We start from the raw sequence: 24,871 nt of genomic DNA, 5'->3' as shown, positions 1-24,871 counted from the left end.
AAATAATAAATCAATAACCTAATATAAATGTTCAATTTTTGGAGCCAATTGCTCCTAATTTAGTCTGCAGCCTTGATGAGGGTGAGTAAAATAAGTAAAAAATACTTTTTGGGTGAACTATTAATTGACACATAATTTTTGCTTGGCGGACAATAAATGGGAAAAAATAAATAAAATGGACTTAAATTGTAAAGGATACTGAGCTATTTCTTGGGACCAGAAAATAATAGAGACTTGGGTTGGGCTCTTTAAACTTGGGCCTGTAAGTAACCTCTTAGCAATGCCCTAGCAACCGCATAGCATCACCCTGCCAACCAGTCACAACCCCCTAGCATCTTGGTAAAGAGTTTTGCATGAGCAAGCACCACTCACTTTTTCTTCAAAAAATCAAAAAATATTAAATAAAAAAATCTAGTTCTCTTTACAGTTTGGTGTTATGAATGTTTTTCATTCTCTGTGTGTGTTTGTTACAGTAAAATTCCACAGACACAGATTGAATGGGCCCAACTTTTGGAATCTCAGCAGCGTTATCATGAAAACGAGCTAGAGAAATGGAGGGAAATAATAAAGTCGTCTGTGCTGTTGTTAGATGAGGTAAGATCTTGAAACTTTCATAACTCTTTCAAATCAATAATATCAGTTAATGAATAACAGACAGACATTTTAAGAAAGAAACACAGACATTAAGAACTAATCACTGGGATTTCAGAAGTGTATTTGTTTGTTCACAGATGAGAGAGTCTTTAATGAAGCTGCAGAAAGGTGTTGGAATAAGAGACTATGAATCCGATAGTGAGGAAAGAACACGGCATCACTGACAAACAGAATCCCGGCTCAGCAAACGTAAGGAACATCTCCACTTGGAAGAGATTTGACGAGCTGGGCCGGGTGGGGCTAGGTAGGGTGGGGCGAATGAAGTGGGGGGCTCCAACTGAACAGTTCTCACACTCTGGCTGCAATACCTCGAAGTGTCGTCAGACAGCAGACACCAAAGGAAACCCTGCACTATCATCTCTGTCTTCTCTTTCTCGTTTTTATCCATCTTTACTTTCTGGGATGTTCCGGATTCCGACGATGAGAGAGACAAAAAAGGACGGCATGAAATCGGAGCCCCATGTGAAAACCTGATTGTGAAATCATCACCTAGGGCTAAAACAAACCAACAAACCAAAACAATTCAACCGTAACAACAAAACGGACACTGACACTCTGGTTTAAACACTTAAAAGACTAAATTGGACGTTTAAACGCAACAGCATCCCCTTTTTTAAAATCTTTTGGAGTCTGGGACCAAAAAAATATGTAGTTATTATCAACAAGTGTTACTTGGTCATGCATACATTTATTTATTAAGAAAATATGGAATTGAAGTATATTATAAATACACATGAAAATATACTGTATTATTTGTAAGTAGAGTTATATTTGTTAATTTATAACAGGCTTCCATGGAGAATCAAGGCTGGTTCCTTGCCATGGTGCATCATCTATATGCAACTTATTTTCCTCCCCTGTGGAGGAGTTACATACTACCCCTGATTGGTTGATTTGTAATGGCAAAAGAGCAACGGTCACTTTTGAGGTTGAAAGACGGTAGAATCATTGACTGTTTGTTACTGGCTGCATTCCAATTTGCACACTTCTACTATGCACTAAAATTGTGTACTTCACTGGTGATGGGAAAGTACATCCTTTTAAAGGAACAGTTCACGCAAAAAAGGAAAATTCTGTCATAATTTACTCACCCTTATGTTGTTCCAAACCCATATGACTTCCTTTCTTCTGGCTCAACCAGTGGCATGAGCTTGGTGCAGGACTATCTTTTTGCCCAACCAATGGAAGTCAGGTGGGAGTGTTTGGGTAAACTTGTTGGAAAATTATCATTATTTCCATGAAATTCCATTTAGTGGTGCTACGCTACGCTAGTGGTGCAGGAATTACACACTTCACTTTTAGGTTCATATATTTAAAAACTGCTGTGGCAGCTCTGGTCTCACATTCCTTATCAGTTTTTGATAATTAAATAGTCGACAGAGAAGCATCACAAACGACTGTAGGCAACATTTGCTGCAAAGTAGGACTTGGGAGAAAAAAATATTGATTTTACGATGCATCATCACAATCTTTGTTTGAGCAATCTCGATATTGATTCTTAAATCCCCAATTCGATCTTTTACTCTATGCGCAACCCTGTACTACAATGAGAGGAAATCACTTGCATTTGCAACCAAATTTTGTGCTATTTGACTAAAAACCAGTGAGTTTAGCAGCGAGCGTTCCATGTAATGGGTGTCCAAAGACGAGATCCACTCAACCCATTTGTCATGAATAATGTCTCTTTTAATACCCTTTCAGTTCTTTACAGTCAGTTGTTGATCAAAAACAACAAAAAATAAACATTTATTATTATTATTATTGTATTTAATCACACATAGTACACATGGATAAAGCCATTAGAGTCCTCTCTCTCGAATATGTGCTAATTTATAGACGCTCTATACAGAACAGCTGGTTTTCTTAAAGACACAGTACTGGTTTTCAGCACTTTTAACAAATCAATGTACTGTGAGTACTTGTAAAGAGTACAAATTATGCATGCAATCAATACATTATATAATATATGCATTATAATATCATATTTATTGATTGAATACATGGATTCATGATTCTTTTTTTTTTCTTCTTTTTTTTTTTAAAGTTAAAATGTGACCAAAATGGTGAAAAACGAATCAAATATAATTAATAAAATTAATATTTTCTTAACGTACCAAGTTAGAATGTCCCTTGTATAATTTACAGCATTAGCTGGAAGAGACTTTCTTCATATGTAAGCAAAATGGACATTTAAACTGTATTATAAATGGAAATATACCCATATGAATCGATAACTAACTAAATAAAAATCGGAATCGATTCAAGAGCTTGTGAATCGTATCGAGAAATCTATACCAATACCAAACCCCACAGACAAGCATTCATGAATAAACATTTTGAAAATTAAATGAAAATTGTACACTTCCAGGCACTTTTGGCATAATATTTCGAACGCAATATATGATTTCATATATGATTGAATATTCATTTTATGATTTTGGACATACTAATCCTTTTTAATTATGCAAATTGGGATGCAGCCATAATGTTCTACAAGCCTGAGGTCAACCAAACCTCTCACGCTGTTACGCTGGAGTATCAGTAGTTAACCATAAAAACTGCATGTTCACCAATAAGCATCCATTCCCTTGTGAATGAGTTATTGTTGCAAGAATGCTTCTGTCTTGCCTCGGGGTTCATTTATATCCTGCGGGCAGATGTAAACAACTTCATATTGCTAAGCTTTTCAAATGTCATGTGAGAACATATTGAACTTGGTTTGGTCTGTTGCAATGAAGCTGGACAGCATTATTTTATTAATTCTTTCTTAAAAAGAGACCAGCTTTTTTTTTTTTTTTTTTTTTTTTTTAAGACTAAACTGTGAATAATTCCAATTATGCTTGAATTTAAACAGATCAGTATTCAGAGCCTCTGGTAATATAATTAAAGTTTAAATCATTCAACTTCCTTAAAAGGTCAACGTAACCTTACACTCTTGAGGTGCCACAAGTAAAGTTGTGTCTTGTATGAAAACACAAAAGCCCAAAAGAGTGTAACAACAAAATCTCAAACTCAAGGCCTCTGACAAACTGAGCCTTGTTGCTCTTATGGGTGACACAGGTTCAAGTCCAGCTCCTGTCATTTCTTGATCATGTTCTCTCGTTTTTCTACCCATAATTTTCTATCAGTCTTTTTTATCTCTATCTATAAAAGTGACAAAATGTCAAAAAATAAAAGTAGAAAATGTATTTACTGGATTGGATCTATTGCTAAGCAAGAATTTCACAATCTATTAATGGTAACCTGATTTGTGTAATTAAAAATCTTTTTTGAAGTCTTCTACTTATTACACAGCACTGTTGTCCAGTTTAAGATTGATGTAGATTCCAAAAATGTGTTCTGTTAGGGAGTCGACTGTCTCATTAATTTCTGAATTGCCTCATACATTAGTCCTTGTTTTTGTGTCCTGCCGTGTTAAAAGCTGATAAAAAGCTGAAATCATGTGGATGGACTGATTTGATATTTCAGTCTCTCACTGGTGGGGTCACTCAAGGTCAACTGGATCTTAAAGTAATATTCCAGGTTCAGTAGAAGTTCAGTCGACAGCATTTGTGGCATAATGTTGATTACCTCAATAATTTATTCGGAATCGTCCCTCCTTTTCATAAAAAAATGAAATATGCAAAAATCGAGGTTACAGTGAGGCACTTTCAAATGGAAGTGAATGGGGCCAATTCTTGAAGGATTTAAAGGTAGAAATGAGAAACTTATAATTTTATAAAAGCACTTACATTAATTCTTCTTTTAAATCCTGTGTATTATTTGAGCTTTAAAAGTTGTTTAAATCATCTTTTTTGTGGGGTTACAGGGTTTACAGCTTGCAGAGTTGGATATAACTTAACACAGAAAAGGTTAGTACGTGATTTAATCACACTAAATTCATATTTACATGCAGTTAATTTACGTCTTGTGGCTATACTTTTGAAAAAGTGAGTATTTAAACAGTTACGGTTTGGCCCTATTTACTTCCATTGAAAATGCCTCACTGTACCCTTGATTTTTTTTTATTCTTTTTTTCTTTTTTGAAGAAAAGCAGGGATGAAATTAATTTTTGTGGTAATCTTCATTATGCCACAAATGTTGTCAATTGAGCTTAACTTCCTTTAATGCTTGTTTGTCTTGTATCCATATCAGTTAAAGGAATAGTTAACCCAAAAATGAAAATTCTGTCATTGTTTACTAACCCTCATGTTGTTCCAAACTTGTATGCCTTTCTTTCCTCTGTGGCACACAAAATGATATGATAGGCAGAAAGTTCAATCTCAGTCATCAGTCACTTTAATTGTTTTTAAAAAAAGATGCAAAAAAGCTAATGGGTCCTTGCAAGGAAGTATGGTTTAGAGCAACATGAGGGTGAGGAAATGACAAAAAAATTTCCTTTTATGGTGAACTATCCCTTTAAGAATAAACAGACAAAGCCAACTTTGATACTGCATTATTGGTTCCGAGCCGACCACCCACAAAATATCAACAGAGATCAATCAGAGAGCAATCAGACTCACAGCATTCTCCTCTCATTCACACGTGTCATTGACTTTCCCGAGGGTTCCGTGACTCGGACTTGTCCTTTCACAAAGTATTTTTCATGTTGAGTCTGATGCTGTAAAAAAAAATGTCCAGGCAGGGAACAGGCAGTTTATATTTTTCTATCTACCTCCATTTACAATCTCATCTTTTAAACCAATATGCACTTGATGTGCGATGGCTGTGTGTTCAAGTACTGTGTGTACATTATGAATCCACACATGAACAGCCTCTGTGTGAATGTATTTTCTTGATGAAAGTTGAACCTTTATTTGTATGTTATCTGCTGATTTTTGAATCACTGAAGATTTAGAGGCCATAACATCTTTTGATGTCAAGCGATTGGAGGCTATAGTGCAACACTGCATACTGTCTGGCCCTAAAAATAGGCCTATTATTTTTCTGTTCTGTATACTACAGTATCTGCAGAGACAGGATGATTGCTTTTCTATGGCTATGACTGCTATGGTGCATACTTATTTGAATTGCATTGATTGTCTCATTTTTATTTATATGTTTATTTATTTCATTATAATTTCTAAATGATCTTAGCCAAAAATCATGTCAAGGTCAGGTGCAAAGCACTAAGGAACACACAGGATAAGTTTAGTCTGTTTTTCCCACAAAACATTGTAAATATTTTCTCATGATCAAATTAAATCATAAAATGACTTTGAAGTTCACTAAATTAATTCATATGCTAATGGTTTTGTTTCCAAAGGAAAATCTATCTAGTACCATACACATTTTATAAAAGTAGTTTCCAGCCCTGGAAAGAAGGAATTGTTGCTAAAGAACTGCATCAAATTTGTAAAAGAAAAAATATTACAACAATTTTAGCATTGTAACTTAAAACAGTTTAAAAGTGCTTTGTTTTTTATTATTTAAATTTCTCTATTCAAAATGTATATACACACGAGTATATTGCAATGGATGTATATGTTGTGTACAGTGCACATCCAACATGCGCTGGCAGCACTGTGTGGGATCCCTGGAAAAATGTCTGAGGAAATATAACTAAACAATTTGTGTTGTCAAGAAATAGGTGGCATGATTAAAACATGATTAAAAATAAAAGTATCTAAGAGATGTTTTCTTCATTTATTTCTCATTATCCACACTGTTATCTATTGTTCACAATATGTAATGACATAATAGTCAGTTGGAGGCTAATATTTTATGATATAGTAATGTGTAAAAGATTACTAGAAAATATATTTACACATCATTTTAAGAAGTTAGCTATTATAGCAGTTTATAACATTGTGTTTTTATTTTTACTCAGAACTTTTTCACTTTTCTTTTATCTGAGGCTGATAGAAGATACTGCAGCTTTAAATAAGGAATATGTGTTTCTGAGGACATGCAGCTGAACAGAATAAGAACATGAGAGAGTGGGAAGATAAAGTGAACAATAATATAATCTGTTACCTCAAACAAACACTTAAGTCAAATAATAAGAGTAAAAGCTAGTGGTTAAACTGTAAGGGGTTAGGTTAGAAATATGTCGAAGACAGGATGCACGGTCACACAGGAATACAGTTCATTTTGAAATAAAGGCAGTTTAAATCTCTTTAAAGGAATCGTTCACACAAAAATACAAATTCTTTCATCATACTCACCCTCAGGACATCCCACTTTCTTTCTTCTGTAAAACACAAATGGAGATTTTTAGAAGAATGTCTCAGCTCAGTAGGCCCATACAATGAAAGTGAATGGTGACCAAAACTTTGAAGCTCCAAAAAGCACATAAAAGGTAGCCTAAAAGTATTCCATATGACTCCAGTGATTAAACCCATGTCTTCAGAAGAGATATGTGTGAGTAACAGACCAATTTTTAAGTCCTTGTTTACTATAAATTTCTACTTTCACTTCCACATTCCTTTATTTTTATTTTTAGCGATTTGCATTGTATATCGCCACCTACTAGTCAGGGCTGGTCAAAGGTGGAAATTTATAGTAAAAAGGACTTAAATATTGATCTCTTTCTCACTCACACCTATATCACTGAAGATACAGATTTAACCACTGAGATGGTATGGATTAGTTTTGTGCTGCCTTTATGTGCTTTTTGGAGATTCAAAGTTTTGGTCACCTTTCACTTGCTTTGTATGGACCTACAGAGCTAAAACATTCTTCTAAAAATCTTCATTTGTGTTCAGCAGAAGAAAGAAAGTCAGACACATCTTGAATGGCATGAGAGTGAGTAAATGATGAGAGAATGTTTAATTTTTGGGTGAACTTTTCCTTTAAAGTCGAAAAGGGAAAGACAACTCAGCTTTGTTTAATACAAGAAGGCATACACTAGAAGATCTGTAAGGTTCTTGATCTTCTAAGTGCTGAAGTTTAAGAAGTATAACTCCTTTGACCCACTAATGAAAAAGGTTGCTACAGATGATAAAAGATCTTTCTAAAACAGGAATGAGGTCAAGATCAAAATGAAGGGCAGCATTTAGTATCAAGCAGGGCCTACATACTGTACAAGATTAGGTCAATATCAGAAGGAAGTCCAGCAAAGGTCATTTCAATTTCCAGATGAGAACAGGACATCAAATCTTTAGACATCAAAACCCTCAAAGATGTTTTTCATTCTCCATAGCACACTACTGTTCCTCCAAATTATTATTTTACCCAATACATTCGTTAAAATGTATGTTTTCCGAACAACCTGAAAAGCAGAACAGTTATGCTCCTGCTGTATACCATGTTAAGATTACAACCAACCACTTTAGTTGGTGTTTTATTCCCATATTTATCGTTCCACAATCTACTCCGCTAGTGACGCTACGCGACAAACTACAGTACAACTGATCCATTGATGTTACTGGGAGCGTTCTAGCTGGTCGCGTCGCGTCCGTAATTTCTCCGCCCATCACTCCTAATCTCCTCCTCTTCCAGGAAGTTAAAAAAAGCGTCAAACAAGGAGGATCAAGGGGAAAACAAGGCTTCCCCACAGCTGTCCCTTTTCCCGCATTAATGCGTTAAACGCATTATTATTATTATTGTTGCTGTTGTAGATTATCACCGAGACTGGCGTGTAGCGCGGTTGTATGATGTCAATAAGAGCACGAAACAGAGAGATCTGCGCCGACTGCAGCGCTCCCGGTAAGATTAACAAAGCAAAACAAACCAAAGACAAACGGAGACACAATCCGTTACTTTTATCACAGGAAATGGGTTTAATCATTCATTAGTAGCGTCGCTGTTTATATTAATGAAGGTAATTAATAAAAAGTGTAGCTGTCGAATTCGCCCCGATGTTTATTTATTGTGTTGGTAACATCTTGCTAGAGTTTATTCAGCCAGATGCTTATAAACGGAATTAATGCGAGAGAATTTTCAGGCAAACGCAGTAATAATTCCCAATATTCGGATAATTTAGGTTTGGATAAATCAGAAAGAGGCCAAAAATATATTTCCAATAGATTGTTATATTGTTTACTTATTATGTGCAGGCCTGTTTGCAGTAGTTCTTGTATATTAGTCACCGAACTGTAATTTATACAATAATATATTAAATAAATGATATATTTTAATAATTTTATATATATATATATATATATATATATATATATATATATATATATATACACACACACACAATACTGTGCAAAAGTTTTAGGCACTGGTGAAAAATGTTGCATAGTGAGGATGTCTTCAAAAATAATGACATAAATAGTTTTCATTTATCACTTAATGTCATACAAAGTCCAGTAAACATAAAAAAGCTAAATCAATATTTGATGGGACCACCTTTGCCTTTAAAACAGCACCAATTCTCCTAGGTACACCTGGACACAGTTTTTCTTGGTTGTTTGCAGACCGGATGTTCCAAGCTTCTTGGAGAATTCGCCACAGTTCTTCTATCTATTTTGGCTGTCTCAATTGCTTCTGTCTCTTCATGTAAACCAGACTGACATGATGTTCAGTGGGGGGCTTTGTGGGGGCCATGACATCTGTTGCAGGGCTCCCTGTTCTTCTATTCTAATCTTTTCTATTTGCAGAAGTAATGTCTGGGAGTCTAACATTTATGTTTCCTATTGACACACTAAAGCTGAAGATATAAATAACCATCTTAAGACAAATGCTTTTGTGAAACATCTTATGTGCCTAAGACTTTTGCACAGTACTGTGTGTGTGTGTGTATATACAGGTGCATCTCAATAAATTAGAATGTCGTGGAAAAGTTCATTTATTTCAGTAATTCAACTCAAATTGTGAAACTCGTGTATTAAATAAATTCAGTGCACACAGACTGAAGTAGTTTAAGTCTTTGGTTCTTTTAATTGTGATGATTTTGGCTCACATTTAACAAAAACCCACCAATTCACTATCTCAAAAAATTAGAATATTTTGACATGCCAATCAGCTAATCAACTCAAAACACCTGCAAAGGTTTCCTGAGCCTTCAAAATGGTCTCTCAGTTTGGTTCACTAGGCTACACAATCATGGGGAAGACTGCTGATCTGACAGTTGTCCAGAAGACAATCATTGACACCCTTCACAAGGAGGGTAAGCCACAAACATTCATTGCCAAAGAAGCTGGCTGTTCACAGAGTGCTGTATCCAAGCATGTTAACAGAAAGTTGAGTGGAAGGAAAAAGTGTTTGAAGAAAAAGATGCACAACCAACCGAGAGAACCGCAGCCTTATGATTGTCCAGCAAAATCGATTCAAGAATTTGGGTGAACTTCACAAGGAATGGACTGAGGCTGGGGTCAAGGCATCAAGAGCCACCACACACAGACGTGTCAAGGAATTTGGCTACAGTTGTTGTATTCCTCTTGTTATGCCACTCCTGAACCACAGACAATGTCAGAGGTGTCTTACCTGGGCTAAGGAGAAGAAGAACTGGACTGTTGCCCAGTGTTCCAAAGTCCTCTTTTCAGATGAGAGCAAGTTTTGTATTTCATTTGGAAACCAAGGTCCTAGAGTCTGGAGGAAGGGTGGATAAGCTCATAGCCCAAGTTGCTTGAAGTCCAGTGTTAAGTTTCCACAGTCTGTGATGATTTGGGGTGCAATGTCATCTGCTGGTGTTGGTCCATTGTGTTTTTTAAAAAGCAAAGTCACTGCACCCGTTTACCAAGAAATTTTGGAGCACTTCATGCTTCCTTCTGATGACCAGCTTTTTAAAGATGCTGATTTCATTTTCCAGCAGGATTTGGCACCTGCCCACACTGCCAAAAGCACCAAAAGTTGGTTAAATGACCATGGTGTTGGTGTGCTTGACTGGCCAGCAAACTCACCAGACCTGAACCCCATAGAGAATCTATGGGGTATTGTCAAGAGGAAAATGAGAAACAAGAGACCAAAAAATGCAGATGAGCTGAAGGCCACTGTCAAAGAAACCTGGGCTTCCATACCACCTCAGCAGTGCCACAAACTGATCACCTCCATGCCACGCCGAATTGAGGCAGTAATTAAAGCAAAAGGAGCCCCTACCAAGTATTGAGTACATATACAGTAAATGAACATACTTTCCAGAAGGCCAACAATTCACTAAAAATGTTTTTTTATTGGTCTTATGATGTATTCTAATTTTTTGAGATAGTGAATTGGTGGGTTTTTGTTAAATGTGAGCCAAAATCATCACAATTAAAAGAACCAAAGACTTAAACTACTTCAGTCTGTGTGCATTGAATTTATTTAATACACGAGTTTCACAATTTGAGTTGAATTACTGAAATAAATGAACTTTTCCACGACATTCTAATTTATTGAGATGCACCTGTATATATATATATATATATATATATATATATATATATTATAAAATACTCTTTGAAAAAGTCATTGGTCAATCACATTTTTTTATTTTATTTTTTATTTAAGAATGAAAGATTTTTATGATGCATAAAAAATTATATAATAAAATTAGATACAGAATAAAAAAGTAAATAAGACTCATATTGATGTTTTGGCAGAAACTGGTCAACCATGGTCAATTTTAATCACTTTTTTTTTTTTTTTTTTTTACATTCTCTTCCTCAGATGCTCGTTGGGCTTCAATCAATCGTGGCATTTTGATCTGTGATGAATGCTGCAGTATTCACCGAGGTCTTGGTCGCCACAGTTCTCAGGTCCGGCACCTGACCCAAACTCTGTGGCCGCCCTCTCAGCTACAGGTGATGCATGCTACACTCTTGCACTTTGCATTTATAGGGGGTTTCATTAAGAGGAAATGAGGCATTGTGTCTTAGTTCCTCAAACAGAAATAGAACACAGTGGTCTGTGTAGCTTCCCTCCTCTTCTTCTTTTTTTATTTGCCTAGAATTGGTGGCTTCACAGTTGTCATAACTATAGATTTTGGAATTCATACATTCTGATTCTATGCTGGTCTCATAATGCAAATTAGACCTGCTGCTGTTTAGTAGTTAGGCTATATTGTTCACAATGAGGATAAAAAAAGAGCTGTAGCAACATTTGCTTGCAGATTAAACTTGGTTTGATATTTTGTTGTCTAATGCAATGAAGTTCATACCTTCTCATGTGTCCTAAAGTGTCCAAATACTTTATGGGTCCACTGTATGTGTATGCAGTAACAACTGCATTACTTATTTAAAATATTTCAGCATCTTGAAAGTGGTTGAGCTTAAAAGTCAGACACACTAAACTAGTTAGATTTATTTCATTTTGCTTGATGTTTATCCACAGATGGTGAAATCTTTATACAATAATGGAGCAAATTCAATCTGGGAACACAGTCTTCTGGATCCATCTTCCATCATGAGTGGAAAGCGTAAAGCAAACCCTCAGGACAGAGTCCAGTGAGTTATAGAGTCTCATGTATCATGACATCTAGAGCCAAGTGAGTCTCTCCGTATAACCATTCTCACTTTATTGTGTTTACTTTCTCTCTCAGCCCCAACAAAACAGATTTCATAAAGGCTAAATATCAAATGCTGGCTTTTGTTCATCGAATGCCATGTCGAGAAGATGATAGTGTCACTGCTAAAGACCTCAGCAAGGTAAGAGAATCTGGAATGTAACTTAATATGCAATAAAGTGTGGGCAAAAACATCTTTCATACAATGAATGATGTATATAAAAATGCATTATATGCAAAATAATGCATATAAACTGTGTTGATGAGCGTCACGTCAAACTTGTTTTCAGCAACTTCACTCAAGTGTGAGAACCGGCAATTTGGAAACCTGTCTAAGGCTGTTGTCACTGGGAGCGCAGGCTAACTTTTTCCATCCGGTAACTTTAAAAGCCAATAAATAATATGTTGTGTTGTGATAATGCAGTATGTAGTTAAATATAATGCAACTTTTGTGGAATATAGATAGAGCTCTTTGTATTTATCCACTTAGTTTAGAATAAAATTGAATTGCTTTCTAAGTTTAAAGCTGTTTAATATTTTGCAGGCCAGTTGAGTGGCAGAAACTTTGTAAGAGAACATGCGTAGCAGGAGTTTTAGATAGCCATGGACAACACAGGCTGAGTTTGCAGTCTTGAATTATTCCAATATGTATGTATATATTTGTTTTCTTAAGGAGAAAGGAAATACTCCATTACATGTGGCAGCTAAAGCAGGCCAGCTGTTACAGGCAGAGCTGCTTACGGTGTACGGGGCAGATCCAGGAGCACTGGACAGTTCTGGAAATACTCCAATTGACTACGCCAGGTGAGGGAAATATATGGCAGAACAAGACACCAAACCTGAAAAAAATCAGTAAAAAGTAGGGCTGTCAATCAATTCAAATTGTAATTTGCCTATATAAATATTTGCAGAGAAAGCCACCAAATAACAATAATGATTAAATAATCATAATTATATAATTATAAATTGCATTATTGTGGCTAGTGTTGTCAAAAGAACTGGTACTTTGCTACCAAGTCGGTACTAAAATAAAAAAGGTGTAACGATACTAGTGTTTCTGCAGTACCGAGCACCGACTCTGTCTGATACCAGTGTGCAATATGATTCACACACGGCAGCTTTAAAATGCTCACAGGCTTAATTTGAACGTGTCCTCTGTTACTTCTTTCACTACTGAAATGGACAGTTTATCCAAGTGACACGTATTAGTGTGATTTATTAAACCGCTTAAGGCTGCAATCTTAACTTGGATGAGCTGCGTACTTTAAATGAATGTATTAATCCGACTGCTCATACTCTAGAAACTCCACAGACATTGAAAATCATTCACGTTGTATGAGATGACAAAGCAGAGCATTAATCCACTGTGAACCACGCAGCACATGTAAACTTTATATAATTAAATCACAGCATTTGCACTTTAATCTCTACTCAACTTTATTTATATTGCATTTAAAACAACAGAGTTGACCAAAGTGCTTTACGGTAATAAAATTGAAAACATAACATTTCAAAATTACCACATACACAAACACCAGTAGTCTAAAATACAAACACTCCAAAACTGTGTCCTACATTTCATTTGTCAGATGTTTCAGTATAAACAGATGAGATTTAAGACATGACTTAAAAGTCTTCAGTGATCACACTGGGCCGTGTCGCGAACTGTTTATCTGGAAAAGTGATGCTTCCAGCAAAAAACGGAATTTTACACGTCATATTAAAAGCATGATTCAAAATAAAAGCTAGATGCTTGAAATTAAATAAAACTTTGAATAAAAAATATATTACAACTGTATAGTAAAATGTAGTAGTAATAATAATAATAATAATAATAATAATAATAATAACAATAATTAATCAATTTATCACAAGCAAGACAGCTGTTGAATAAAAGTTTGGCAAAAAAAAATGCAGTGACATTATATTTTCACTTATTAAAAGTTTTAAGAATTAATTGAGTAGAAACAAATTTGATGATTAAATTAAACTTTAAAACATGTTCTGGAAAATAATAATTATTAAACTATAATTATTTAAATAATTATTAAAAATAACTAAACTTATGTGTTCTGTAGCACATTTTCATATTTTGTCTGTGGTATCAAAATTCGTATCGAGAACCGTGAAATTTCAATGGTATCGGTACCAACTACTGAAATTTTGGTACAGTGACAACACTAAATGTGGCAGACAAATTAAGCATTGATAAGACAATAAAAAAAGTGGCTTTAGAAGGCAATATAATGTTTATTTCCATATTATTGAACATAAGTCTGTCATTGGCCTACAGTCCACTGAAATCCATTTTGCAATTGAATTCATCAATCTGTCCGAGACAGATGTATTACAAGGGTTTTTCTAAGGATTCGTAAATGTACAGATGCGTCAGACAGATGTTTTTGGTGCGTGTCACTTTGGTTGCGTCATACACATCAAATCAAATTAAGTTTGAAACTTAGAAAAACACGTCTCAAGATCCCTGCATTTGGAATTGCACTCTATACAGCTGTGTTTGAACGCAAGAATGCATTCTCATCTTGTGCTGTCTCTAGTGATGAGCAAGCCTGAGTGTGGTTTGTTCTCTGTACAGCTGTGTGTTGGTTATACAGCTGGAGTTGTGCTTACTGCCCCCTGCTGAAAACAGGTGGTACTTCAAGCTTGAATTGCTCCAACGTTATTCATTTTTCTTATTACAGTCCGAGGACATTGATTATTATTTACCGTTTTTTAATGGGTAAATAATCACATTGAATTAGCACATTAAATCAACAGCCCCAATATAAATATTTAACATTAAATTGTAATATGTGCTTTGTATTGTGTTCTGTTATCTATTATGCCGTGCTACAGGCAAGCGGGACACCAGGACCTTGCTGACAGGCTGGTGGAGATACAGTTTGAGCTGACAGACAGAATAGCATTCTATCTGTGTGGAAGAAAGCCAGGTCAGTATAGTATGTTTTACATATGAATTCGTCATTATCTAGATGTTGAAAATGCTCAGTATTGCTTTATTTTTCTTAGATCATAAAAACGGTCAACACTTTCTAATCCCTCAAGTAGCAGATAGGTAGGATAAGCTCTTTTTTTTTTTTTTGCATGCAGATCATTTAATGCATTGTTTTTTAAATAATCCTTAATTATACAATTTGTTTTCTTTGCTCGCACCATATGGATAAGAAATGTGTAAGTATGGAAATGCATGTGATTGATCGATTTCTTAAAATTATTTATGAGAATTTGGTAACTGTTTCTTACATATATTTTATATACAGCAGTCTTGATTTGTCAGAATTGGCCAAAGCAGCAAAGAAGAAACTTCAATCTGTAAGTTATTTTTATACAGTCATACATTAGTTTGTAAAATCTAAATAAAGGCAAACACTCCACATAAAAATGTATTAAAAATGTTTTTTGATCTCATCAGAGCATTATGAAATCGTATTCATTACACCATCTTTTTGACTCCTGAGGTTTGCTGTTTATATAATGACCTTGTTTTGTTGTTCTCAGCTCAGTAATCATCAGTTTGAAGAACTAGCCATGGATGTTTATGATGAAGTTGACAGAAGAGAAACAGATGCAGGTTAGAGATGAATAACGACCTGCTGATTTTACACTTCTCAGTACACTGTATCTCCTACAAAGACATTCATTTTTTTTCCTAACCTGAAATACAAGGTTCCCACTGTCATAGAAAACCTGGGAAGACCAAGCAATATTAAATCGGGCCTGGAAAAGCCATGGAAGTCATTGAGATGTCATGGGAATTTCTAGATTGATGTTGCATTTCTCATGAATATAAAATGTTCTTTTGAGTTGATTATCCGTTGAACTGATTTACAAATTGGTCTGAATGATTCATTATCAGATCTTTCAGAAATTGAATGTTAAAACTCTTTATTCAGATGACTGGAGAGGGCATGGAAATTCATTGGTCAAAAAGTGTTGAAACCCTGGAAATACTGCTTTTACCTTTATGGTTTTTAAAGGAATATTCCGGGTTCAATACAAGTTAAGCTCAATCAGAGACTATTTATTTATGAGAGACGGGCCACTTCTATTAAAATTAATGGAAGAAGCTGGAACGCCCAACCAAAGAGCTCTAGCATCCAACAGTCAATGGATGTAAAAAGTAAGTCCCGCCTTAAAGGTAAAAGAGCCAATCACCTTTTAGATACAGACATCGCCTGTCAATCAGTTCGAGAACGCGCATGCGCGTTAGCTATACAAGCCAGGAAAATTTTTCTTTTTGCATAATATGAGGTAAAGAAGCAAAATTTATGATACAAATGTTGACAGATTTTACTGCTGATTGTAAATATGTTGTTTAAACATAAGCTGGGCAAGCAGTTTTTGAGATTTTGGTGTTCCCCCATTCAAGTAGATAGGAGCTGCACTCTCATGACTGGAAATAGCCTCCTGGGAGCGTTCCAAAAATGACCGACAGTGGACTGACTTGCTAGAAAGACGTTGGCTCAATCAGCATTTGTGGCATAATGTTGATTATCACAAAAAATAATTTCGACTGATCCCTTCTTTTCTTTAAAAAAAGTAAAAGTCAAGGTTACAGTGAGGCACTTACAATGGAAGTGACTGGGGCCAATTTCTGGAGGGTTTAAAGGCAGAAATGTGAAGCTTATAATTTTATGAAAGCACTTACATTACTGTAATTCTTCTGTTTAAACTCATATATTATTTGAGTTGTAAAGTTGTTTAAATGGTCATTTTTACAGTCGTTTTAGGGTTTGTTGACATTACATCGTCATGGCGGCGAAGTTGTAAAATTGGCTCTAACTTTACCCAGAAAAGATTAGTAATTTTAAATGCATATTGTTTATGTCTTGTGGCAGTACTTTTGAAAAAGTATTTTAACAAACAAATTTGCCCCCATTCACTTCCATTGTAAGTGCCTTACTGTAATACAGATTTTTTCTTTTTTTAAAGAAAAGGAGAGGCAAGTCAAAATTAATTTTTGTGGTAATCAACATTATGCCACAAATGCTGTCGATTGAGCTTAATTTACGTTATCCTTAAATTATGTAATTTTTGTGCTGTTTTAGTGTGGCTTGCAACTCAGAACCACAGCACTTTGGTCACTGACACTACAGTGGTACCTTTCCTCCCTGTCAACCCTGAATATTCTTCTACTAGGAATCAGGTACATAGACATAGATGTGCACACACTTCCTAAAACCACACGCTACCCATCACTGGCAAGATATCAGTCAGTTCTCATCTGTTCATGGCATGTTTATGGCATTTTTTTTAAATATATTGCAGGGCCGGCAGAAGCTTGCGAGATTCAATGCACATGAGTTTGCAACGTTGGTTATTGATATTTTAACTGATGCCAAACGCCGTCAGCAAGGAAATTCTCCTGATAATTTCAAAGGTGATGAAAGGTCTTGGTTTTGCCTTTTACTTCATTAACTGAAAAGAATAGTTCACCAAATAATTATAATTCTCTCATTATTTACTCACACCCATTTTGTTTTAAACCTGTGTGCTGTTTTTTTCTTCCGTGGAACACTAATGGAGAATTTTTGAAGAATTTTCACATAGATATTTTCCATACAGCAACAGCAGGTCATAGGGACCATAGGCTGTCAAGCTCCAAAAAGGACAAAAATGTACAACAAAAGCTTCGTAACAGTAGTCCATACAACTTATTATATATTTGCTATACACTGTATATGCACTATATTACAAAGCTTCTGAAGCTATACAATAGGTTTGTGTGAGTATTATTGACCTCTTTTTCATCTATTTTGCAGTAAATAAGGACAGAATGTTTTACTATTTTATTACATTTCCACTATTCCTTGAATGACCAATAAAGTTAAATTGTGCCCTTGGTCATTTTTTTCACCCAGATAATGTAGAGTTAATTTTGAAGGATATTAGCAACCAGCACAGCAGTGAAAGTCCAGAGACTGACCAACCGGATTATGACAGCGTGGCTTCAGATGAGGATACAGAGCCGGAAGTAACATCGGGAAAAGACGAGCGGGCCAAGGTACATCTTTGAGTTCATGTTGTTTGGTTTGGCTTTAAGTAACTGCATTTGCAACCCATTTTATTTTCATATGAGTAGAATAATTTATGAGTAGAACAGGACATTCCATGTGAAAACAGTAGGGCTGGACTTGATTTTATCCATTGAAAATTGATTGAATTGTGAAAAGTTGGCAATACATACCAGAATGGAATCAGGTGGTTGGTGGGGAGAGGTTGAAAAATAAGTGGGACTGGTGATGTCACATGAAGAAGAAAATTATTTTCAGGGGCGGAGCAAGTTATTACATTGTTATGAAAGATTATGAAGACAGCAGCATTTTTCTTCGGAGTAATGTGGATCGCTGAATCATGCGCAGTAAAACCAGGAACGTGTTTTCAAGTAAATAGGGTCAATTTAAAATTTAAATTAAAAATTGTGCTCCAGTTAATGTCTAACTGTGATCTCCCTTCTCAGAGCTCTGAATCTTCAGACTTGTCAGACAGCCCCATCACTGTGCAGGAGTTCATGGAGGTGAAAAGTGCCCTCAACGCCTCTGAGGCAAAGATCCAGCAGCTCCTCAAAGTCAATTGTCATCTTAGTGAGGAGCTGAGACTCATGCAGAGCAAGGTAAGAAGTTTGCTGAGCCATTACATCACATCCACCACATATCATCAGCACTTATACATTCTCCATTAACTAGGAATTTCTTATTTGCTGAGTAGGTATATTTTCATGTATACATGCCACGTTGATATAATGCCAATGTTTAATACGATCACCCAAAAATGATAATTCTCTCATCATTTACTCACCCTCATGCCATCCCAGGTGTGTCTGACTTTATTTCTTCTGCAGAACATAAATGAAGATTGTTTGAAAAATATGTTGGTCCATACAATGCAAGTGAATGGTGACCAAAACTTTGAATGTTCAAAAATCACACAAAGGCAGACTAAAAGTAATCCATATGACTCCAGTAGCCAAATCCGTATAATTTGAAGCACTATGATAGGTGTGGGTGAGAAATAAATCAATATTTAAATAATTTTTTATTATAAATCTCCACCTTTATCCAGCCCCGACCAGTAGGTGGTGAGTATGCATGAAGAACGTGAAATGCCAAAAAACAAAAGAAAAAGAATGTGAAAGTGAAAGTGGAGATTTATGGTTGCTCACCCACAACTATCATATCGCTTCTGAAGACATTAATTAAAACACTGGAGTTTTATGGATTACTTTTTTGTTGCCATTATGCAATTTTGAAGATTCAAAGTTCTGGCCACCATTCACTTGTATTGCATAGACCTACAGAGCTGAAATATTTCTTTTAGATTACGCATCTGGGAAATTGAGCAAATTTTCATTTTTGGGTGAACTATTCCTTTAATAGTAGCAAATGAGATGTACACTATCAATTCTAAAATGAAAATGCACAATAGTTCAGTTCATTTGGTGTGAAAATGTAAATGTAAGTGGAAACTACTGCTACCATAAAGGGGATCTGCCATTGTTGTTTGGCAAAGTGGGCACGGTCTATGACCAATAGCGATAGTCTTAAAATGGACAAATATCGGCCAATTATCGGGCCTGGTTGAGGCAGAACAGTCATCGCTGTCTCCCACGTTGTCGTGCATCATTCTTTTGTTTAACTTGGAAACACATCTAGGTATGTACACTGATCTTAAAAGCTAGATGTCCAAATAGCTGATAGAGACTTTCTGCAGTGAAGTATGATTGTGTGGTTTGTTTCAGTTGAACTCCCTTCAGAACGAGAACAGCTCTCTGAAATGGCAGACTCCTAACAGTCTGGGAAGGCCGCAGGACCTTCCACACAGGGCGCCTCCACGTGGCTGCAGAGCCATGTCAATGTATGAGACTGGCTCCAGTTTAAGGCAGTACCACCCTAGAGGAGAGACCGTCCATCCTGACACAAACCTGACTCTTCAACCATTGCCTTCGAATGTAAGTACAAACAAAAAATGGCTGGAATTCTTTGAGGAGTTCCAATTTCATAATTTTACTTTGTTTTGAAAGGAGTAGTTTACCCTAAAATGAAAATTGTCAACATTAACTCTCGACGTGAACCCTCACGTCGTTCCAAACCCATATGACTTTCTTATGTGGAAGACAAAGGAGATTTGCCTCACTTAATAAAGTAGTCGATGTGGTCCGTGCATCATATTCCAAGTCTTCTGAAGGCATACGATTGGTTTTCTTATAAAACAACCTGAAATTTACAGGAATAGTTGACCCAAAAATTATAATTCTCTCATCATCTCTCATTAATGACCTTTTTGGAGCTTGAAAATTTGGTCACAATTCACTTTCATTGTATGGACAAACAGACATAATTTCTCCATTCAAATATCTTTGTTTGTGTTCTGCAGAAGAAAGTCATACAAGTTTGAGATGACAAACACTACTCATGAGCACTAGAAGAGAAGCTTGTTTATGGTGGCTCGCATGTTTACACAAGAGCTTGAGTTGTTACGCGCTCATAGTGCTCATGAACATGAAAAGACGTTGATGTTTACACTGAAAAGTATCTTGAATCTCCCGATCTCCTTTCTCACGTAAATTATGACCGAATTTTCATTTTTGGGTAAACTACCCCTTTAATCTGTTAGCTCAGCTGGTAAACCATTGAATCATCACTTCAGGTATGTTTTGATAGCCTCTTTTTTGCTCTCGTTTTATGCATTCATATTAAACAAATCCCTTTGCCCACTTAAAACGTAATCTGAACCCTTTCTAGATTGGGAAGGGTCCCTCCGTGACCGCCTTCTCATCCCTTCCCTCGTTCCCCTCATCTCTGTCCTGGTCATGGAATGAGAGAACCCAAAGGGTGAAGTACCTGCTCAGTGAACGGGCTGTTGATAGGGCTTCTCTTCTACCTGTCCCCCATTCACTCAGTGCATGAACCTCAGATCTATCCAACAGCTGCAACCAATGAACAACAAGTCCCTCCTTGTTCCTTTGCTGGACTACTAACCTTAAACTAGATTGACCTGCATATTGAGAGATGGCAGTCATTAACATTACTCACCACTTTGCTGGATGTGCGAAGCATTCCCTGGATCTCTGATATCTTAGGCTTGAAACATACCATGCGCAAGTATGCGAACACAGTTGCTTCTAGTTACGCAAACTCCCAGTGAACACATTGTCACTACGTTTACATTCGGAGAACATGCTGGACAAAGCTGAGCTACATTTGCATTGTCTAGGTCTGTTAGTCTGATTTGCCTCAAATCAGAATAGTTGGATTTAATTCAGTCCAAAGCATTTACATGACATTAGACAAATTATTGTTTTAGTTCGACCGAAATAAAATTAAAGTGCACGCAAATATACTGATTGAAAAAATATACAGCATGAACGCACCGTACTCTGCTTTGGATAAAAGCATCTGCCAGATGCATAAATGTTATGTAATGTTAAGTGTTGACATGTTTATAGGTAGCTAGCTATCTGAATAATAACACATCTGGTTTAATGGTACAGACATTTGAAGCAAACTCTATTGCCCTCTTGAGTATTGAGGTTTGTTACCACCTCAGTAACTCAACGTAGCACATTATTTAGAATGTAATCGCAGGCTTGCATATAAGTAGAGAATGTTTCTAGCCTTTCTTTACAGCTCTGTTATGTTGATGTTTTGATTCTACACAAAATGCATGACGGTTTGCTGTGTCTTCAAACTTTGTTGAGAAAGCACTGATTGTCAGAAGCAAGTTGCTCTTTTGCTTTTGTAGAAGGTTCATTTTGGCTGTACTCTTACAGGGCTGCAGCCTAGATGCCCAGAGAAACATGCCAGAGAATGACTACGATAAAACACTTAACCATGTCGCGTTGGAAGATCCTGGGTTTGTCTTTCCACTTCTCATTGGTTGAAAAACCATATGTATTCTAATTCAGTAGTTCTCAACTGGTTTTGCTTCTGGAGCCAAACTCAGTATTGAACATAATGTGGTGAGTGGTGACCTATCCCAAACATTGGAATTTATGTTTTTTACCCTGCATAGTATTGCTCATGAGGGAATATCATGCAACTTGTCCATGTTGGCATGTGCCTATGGTAATTTGGCTTGTTTTATGCTAAATGACAGTAGAGTTTGTTTGGATGTACGGCCTTTGATGTCAACAATAACAGATATGGGAAGCGTCTTCTCTTCCGTTTTAAAAGACCTTTTACTTTTGCTACCCCAAGTTTGCACAATTGTTTGGTCAGTTGCATTTTATTTAGGCATGTCAATCGATTACACATTTCAATCAAGTTAATTACATGACATGCCGATTAATTAATTAATCGAATTCATTGCGGTTAATCACATATTTCAATATTTTCTAAAGAAAGGCCCACAAATAAAGTCAGCTCCATATAAATAATATAATTCATATAATTCAAATTGAAAAATATTGCATTATTGTAGTAGACAAGTAAGCATTGATTAGAAAATAAAAAGTGGCTTTAGAAGTCAATATACTATATTTGTTTGTTTTATTCCCATATCATTCCACAACCACAACATAAGCCTAAAGTCGACTGCAGTCCATTTTGCAATTCAGTTCGTCAATCTGTCCTGTTTTCACAGGACGCTTTCTAATATTTTTGTATGTGCATGTGCTTCAGACAGACCCTTTACTGGTTTTCGGCATTTTTAGGACACTGTATTGAAAATCGCATCTTAAGATCCCTGCATTCTGCTGTGCTTCGTCCAGCTGTCAAGAACGCGTCCTGCGTGACCGACTCTCATTCTGTGGCTGCTCTGCTCGTGAGGTTTGTTGGGGCGACCGACTGCCCCCTGCTGACGCGGCTCGTAAAAACACAAAGTTATATGTTCTTAAAGCTTGAATATACAGATTTTTATAACGGAATTTAGGTACGGGTCAGGAGGCATGATTAATTGCCTGAATTATTTTAACATGTTATTTTTTATATAATTAATTGCACTAAATTAACGGGTTAAATCGACAGCCTTAATTTTATTATTTGCATTTTGCATTGTTTTTTCCCTTCTGTGCATGATCCTTTTAGAACAGACATGTGACCCATTATTTTGGGTCGTGACTCACCAGTTGAGAACCACTATTCTAATAAAAAAAAAAAAAAATTTTTTTTTTTTAATATTTTTTGTTTTTTTTAAGACTATGGACTGACGGCTGGTTCTTGCCATTTTCTCCACAGGGGAAGAGGGAGCGGCTGGTTGGGCGACGGTACAGTCCCACAATCAGAAAACCCATCTGAGGTTGAGTGTGACTCTAATTTACCATGTACAGAGGATGTCATCAGCAAAACAGAGCTGATCACAAAGAACATCCAGGAATTACTGAGAGCTGCACAGGAGAATAATCATGAGAGGTAAGGAAAGTTAGTCAGCGCTTTGTGTTAAAGCAGCCTGGGTAGGTTAGTGGCATGGTGCCACACTGAAACAGGTGAAAGGACTCCAATAAAAGCCCAGTATTCTGATGATACTCAGTCCTCTTGATACAGTATCTCTTTTGTCGGTTTGCCAAGTGATGGGATTGTGCCAAACACAGCTGGGATCTGAAACAGCACATTTCCAAGAAGCTTTAAGATGGAAAGACAAATTTATGTAGATTCATTATTGCCTGATATGCTAATATTTTGTTTCTTGAGGCTGGTTTTAGTAAATTTACCTTAACTTCTAATTTTCTTTGTAGGTGGGACATTATGATTTTTCTATGACAATATGATTTTCTCAACATTTGCTTGGCAGTGATGCATGTAAGCAAATTTATAGGTTGACATTCTACATGGTTGTGTTAAAAATAGCCAAAGCCACTAGATTAAAGCTGAAGTGTGTAATTTCTGCACCACTTGCATCACCAAGTGGAATTTCTAAAAGAATGACATTCAAACAGGTTTCCTCAAAACACCCCGTGTTTTATTGGTTGGGCAAACAGATAGCCTCGTGCCAAAACACACACCATTGGTTGAGCCAATGTTGCTGTGTCGGGTTGGTCGGTATGCTCAAACAAACAGTGTAATGTTTTGAAATAGCCTACGAAAAGCTTACTTATTGTTACATATTCATAAACTGGGATAGGAGAAAAATTTACACATTTTAAGTTCAATATTCAGATCAGCACCATTAGGATATAGAGCAGTATGTCACTGAATGGACATTTCAGAGTCTTTGTCACTTGGCTTATGCTGGTGTTCAGTCTCAGATCAGTAACAATCATTATTCATTCATGGGAGAACAATACCGTAGGATAGCATTTCAGCTCACCCAGACTTTCTACGCTCCCTGTTTAATGGCTAAAGTGAAACTTATAAATTCTTGATAATGTCTTTTCAGAGTATAAAATAAAGTGAAAAGGTTAGTTATCACTGTGCTTTTTGTGGTTTCCCGATGGTGAATAGTAATCTCAATACAAGATTTTTACATTTTCGTGTTCAAATTTGAGTGCAGTTTGCCCATGCAAAACTTACTGCCACACTGCTGGAGTATTGTGGATGGTTGACATGGTGTGCTTGAGGGTGGATCAGGTCCTTAACCCCAAGAATGAGGAATGGTGATGCTTGTGCTTGTCACATTTATGTTTTAAAGGAATGTTCTAGGTTCAAAAAAGTTTGACTCATTGCCCGTTTATTTAAAAAAGTGCAAAAATCACGATTCATATAAAGCACTTACAATGGAAGTAAATACACACAGTTTCAAAAAGATAACCCCACAAGACATAAAATTATATGTTAACATTATTTCAGTGTGATAAAATCAAGGATCTATTAGTGTTACAGTGGTTACCAGATTACATGGTTTATTAGCATAGTGTTACTGCACGTCGTCATGACAACAAAGTTGTAGTTTTGAATATAACTTTAAACGGAAAAG

The 24,871-nt window shown here is 36.1% G+C and overlaps 2 protein-coding genes across 26 annotated transcripts in view; both read left to right on the top strand.

The window, feature by feature from the left end:
* The window catches only part of LOC127432220 (protein Aster-B-like), a 67,969-nt gene extending 61,702 nt beyond the window's left edge, over window positions 1-6,267 (top strand). For all 4 annotated transcript variants that reach the window (XM_051683112.1, XM_051683111.1, XM_051683109.1 and 1 more), the window contains 2 exons: window positions 474-594; window positions 732-6,267. In XM_051683112.1, the coding sequence (XP_051539072.1) occupies window positions 474-594; window positions 732-818 (208 nt within the window). In that variant the 3' untranslated portion in view covers window positions 819-6,267. The remainder of the gene's footprint in view (window positions 1-473; window positions 595-731) is intronic.
* A 1,806-nt stretch (window positions 6,268-8,073) lies between these two features.
* Window positions 8,074-24,871, top strand: part of LOC127432221 (ARF GTPase-activating protein GIT2-like) — a 33,450-nt gene continuing 16,652 nt past the window's right edge. For 3 of the 22 annotated variants that reach the window (XM_051683114.1, XM_051683117.1, XM_051683116.1), the window contains exons 1-18: window positions 8,075-8,283; window positions 11,170-11,303; window positions 11,833-11,945; window positions 12,041-12,146; window positions 12,295-12,381; window positions 12,678-12,808; window positions 14,858-14,952; window positions 15,032-15,077; window positions 15,283-15,334; window positions 15,521-15,593; window positions 17,071-17,168; window positions 17,291-17,402; window positions 17,884-18,026; window positions 18,483-18,635; window positions 19,761-19,970; window positions 20,764-20,853; window positions 21,792-21,874; window positions 23,197-23,370. In XM_051683114.1, the coding sequence (XP_051539074.1) occupies window positions 8,229-8,283; window positions 11,170-11,303; window positions 11,833-11,945; window positions 12,041-12,146; window positions 12,295-12,381; window positions 12,678-12,808; window positions 14,858-14,952; window positions 15,032-15,077; window positions 15,283-15,334; window positions 15,521-15,593; window positions 17,071-17,168; window positions 17,291-17,402; window positions 17,884-18,026; window positions 18,483-18,635; window positions 19,761-19,970; window positions 20,764-20,853; window positions 21,792-21,874; window positions 23,197-23,370 (1,955 nt within the window). In that variant the 5' untranslated portion in view covers window positions 8,075-8,228. Of the gene's footprint in view, window positions 8,284-11,169; window positions 11,304-11,832; window positions 11,946-12,040; window positions 12,147-12,294; window positions 12,382-12,677; window positions 12,809-14,857; window positions 14,953-15,031; window positions 15,078-15,282; window positions 15,335-15,520; window positions 15,594-17,070; window positions 17,169-17,290; window positions 17,403-17,883; window positions 18,027-18,482; window positions 18,636-19,760; window positions 19,971-20,763; window positions 20,854-21,791; window positions 21,875-23,196; window positions 23,371-24,871 lie in introns of all 22 variants that reach the window. The other 19 variants (XM_051683130.1, XM_051683126.1, XM_051683115.1 and 16 more) reach the window with 14 other exon arrangements.

This window comes from Myxocyprinus asiaticus, chromosome 42 (assembly GCF_019703515.2).
Source record: "Myxocyprinus asiaticus isolate MX2 ecotype Aquarium Trade chromosome 42, UBuf_Myxa_2, whole genome shotgun sequence".
NCBI lineage: Eukaryota > Metazoa > Chordata > Actinopteri > Cypriniformes > Catostomidae > Myxocyprinus > Myxocyprinus asiaticus.
Note: the sequence above shows the minus strand (reverse complement) of the source record. Positions and strands in the feature narration are given on the sequence as shown.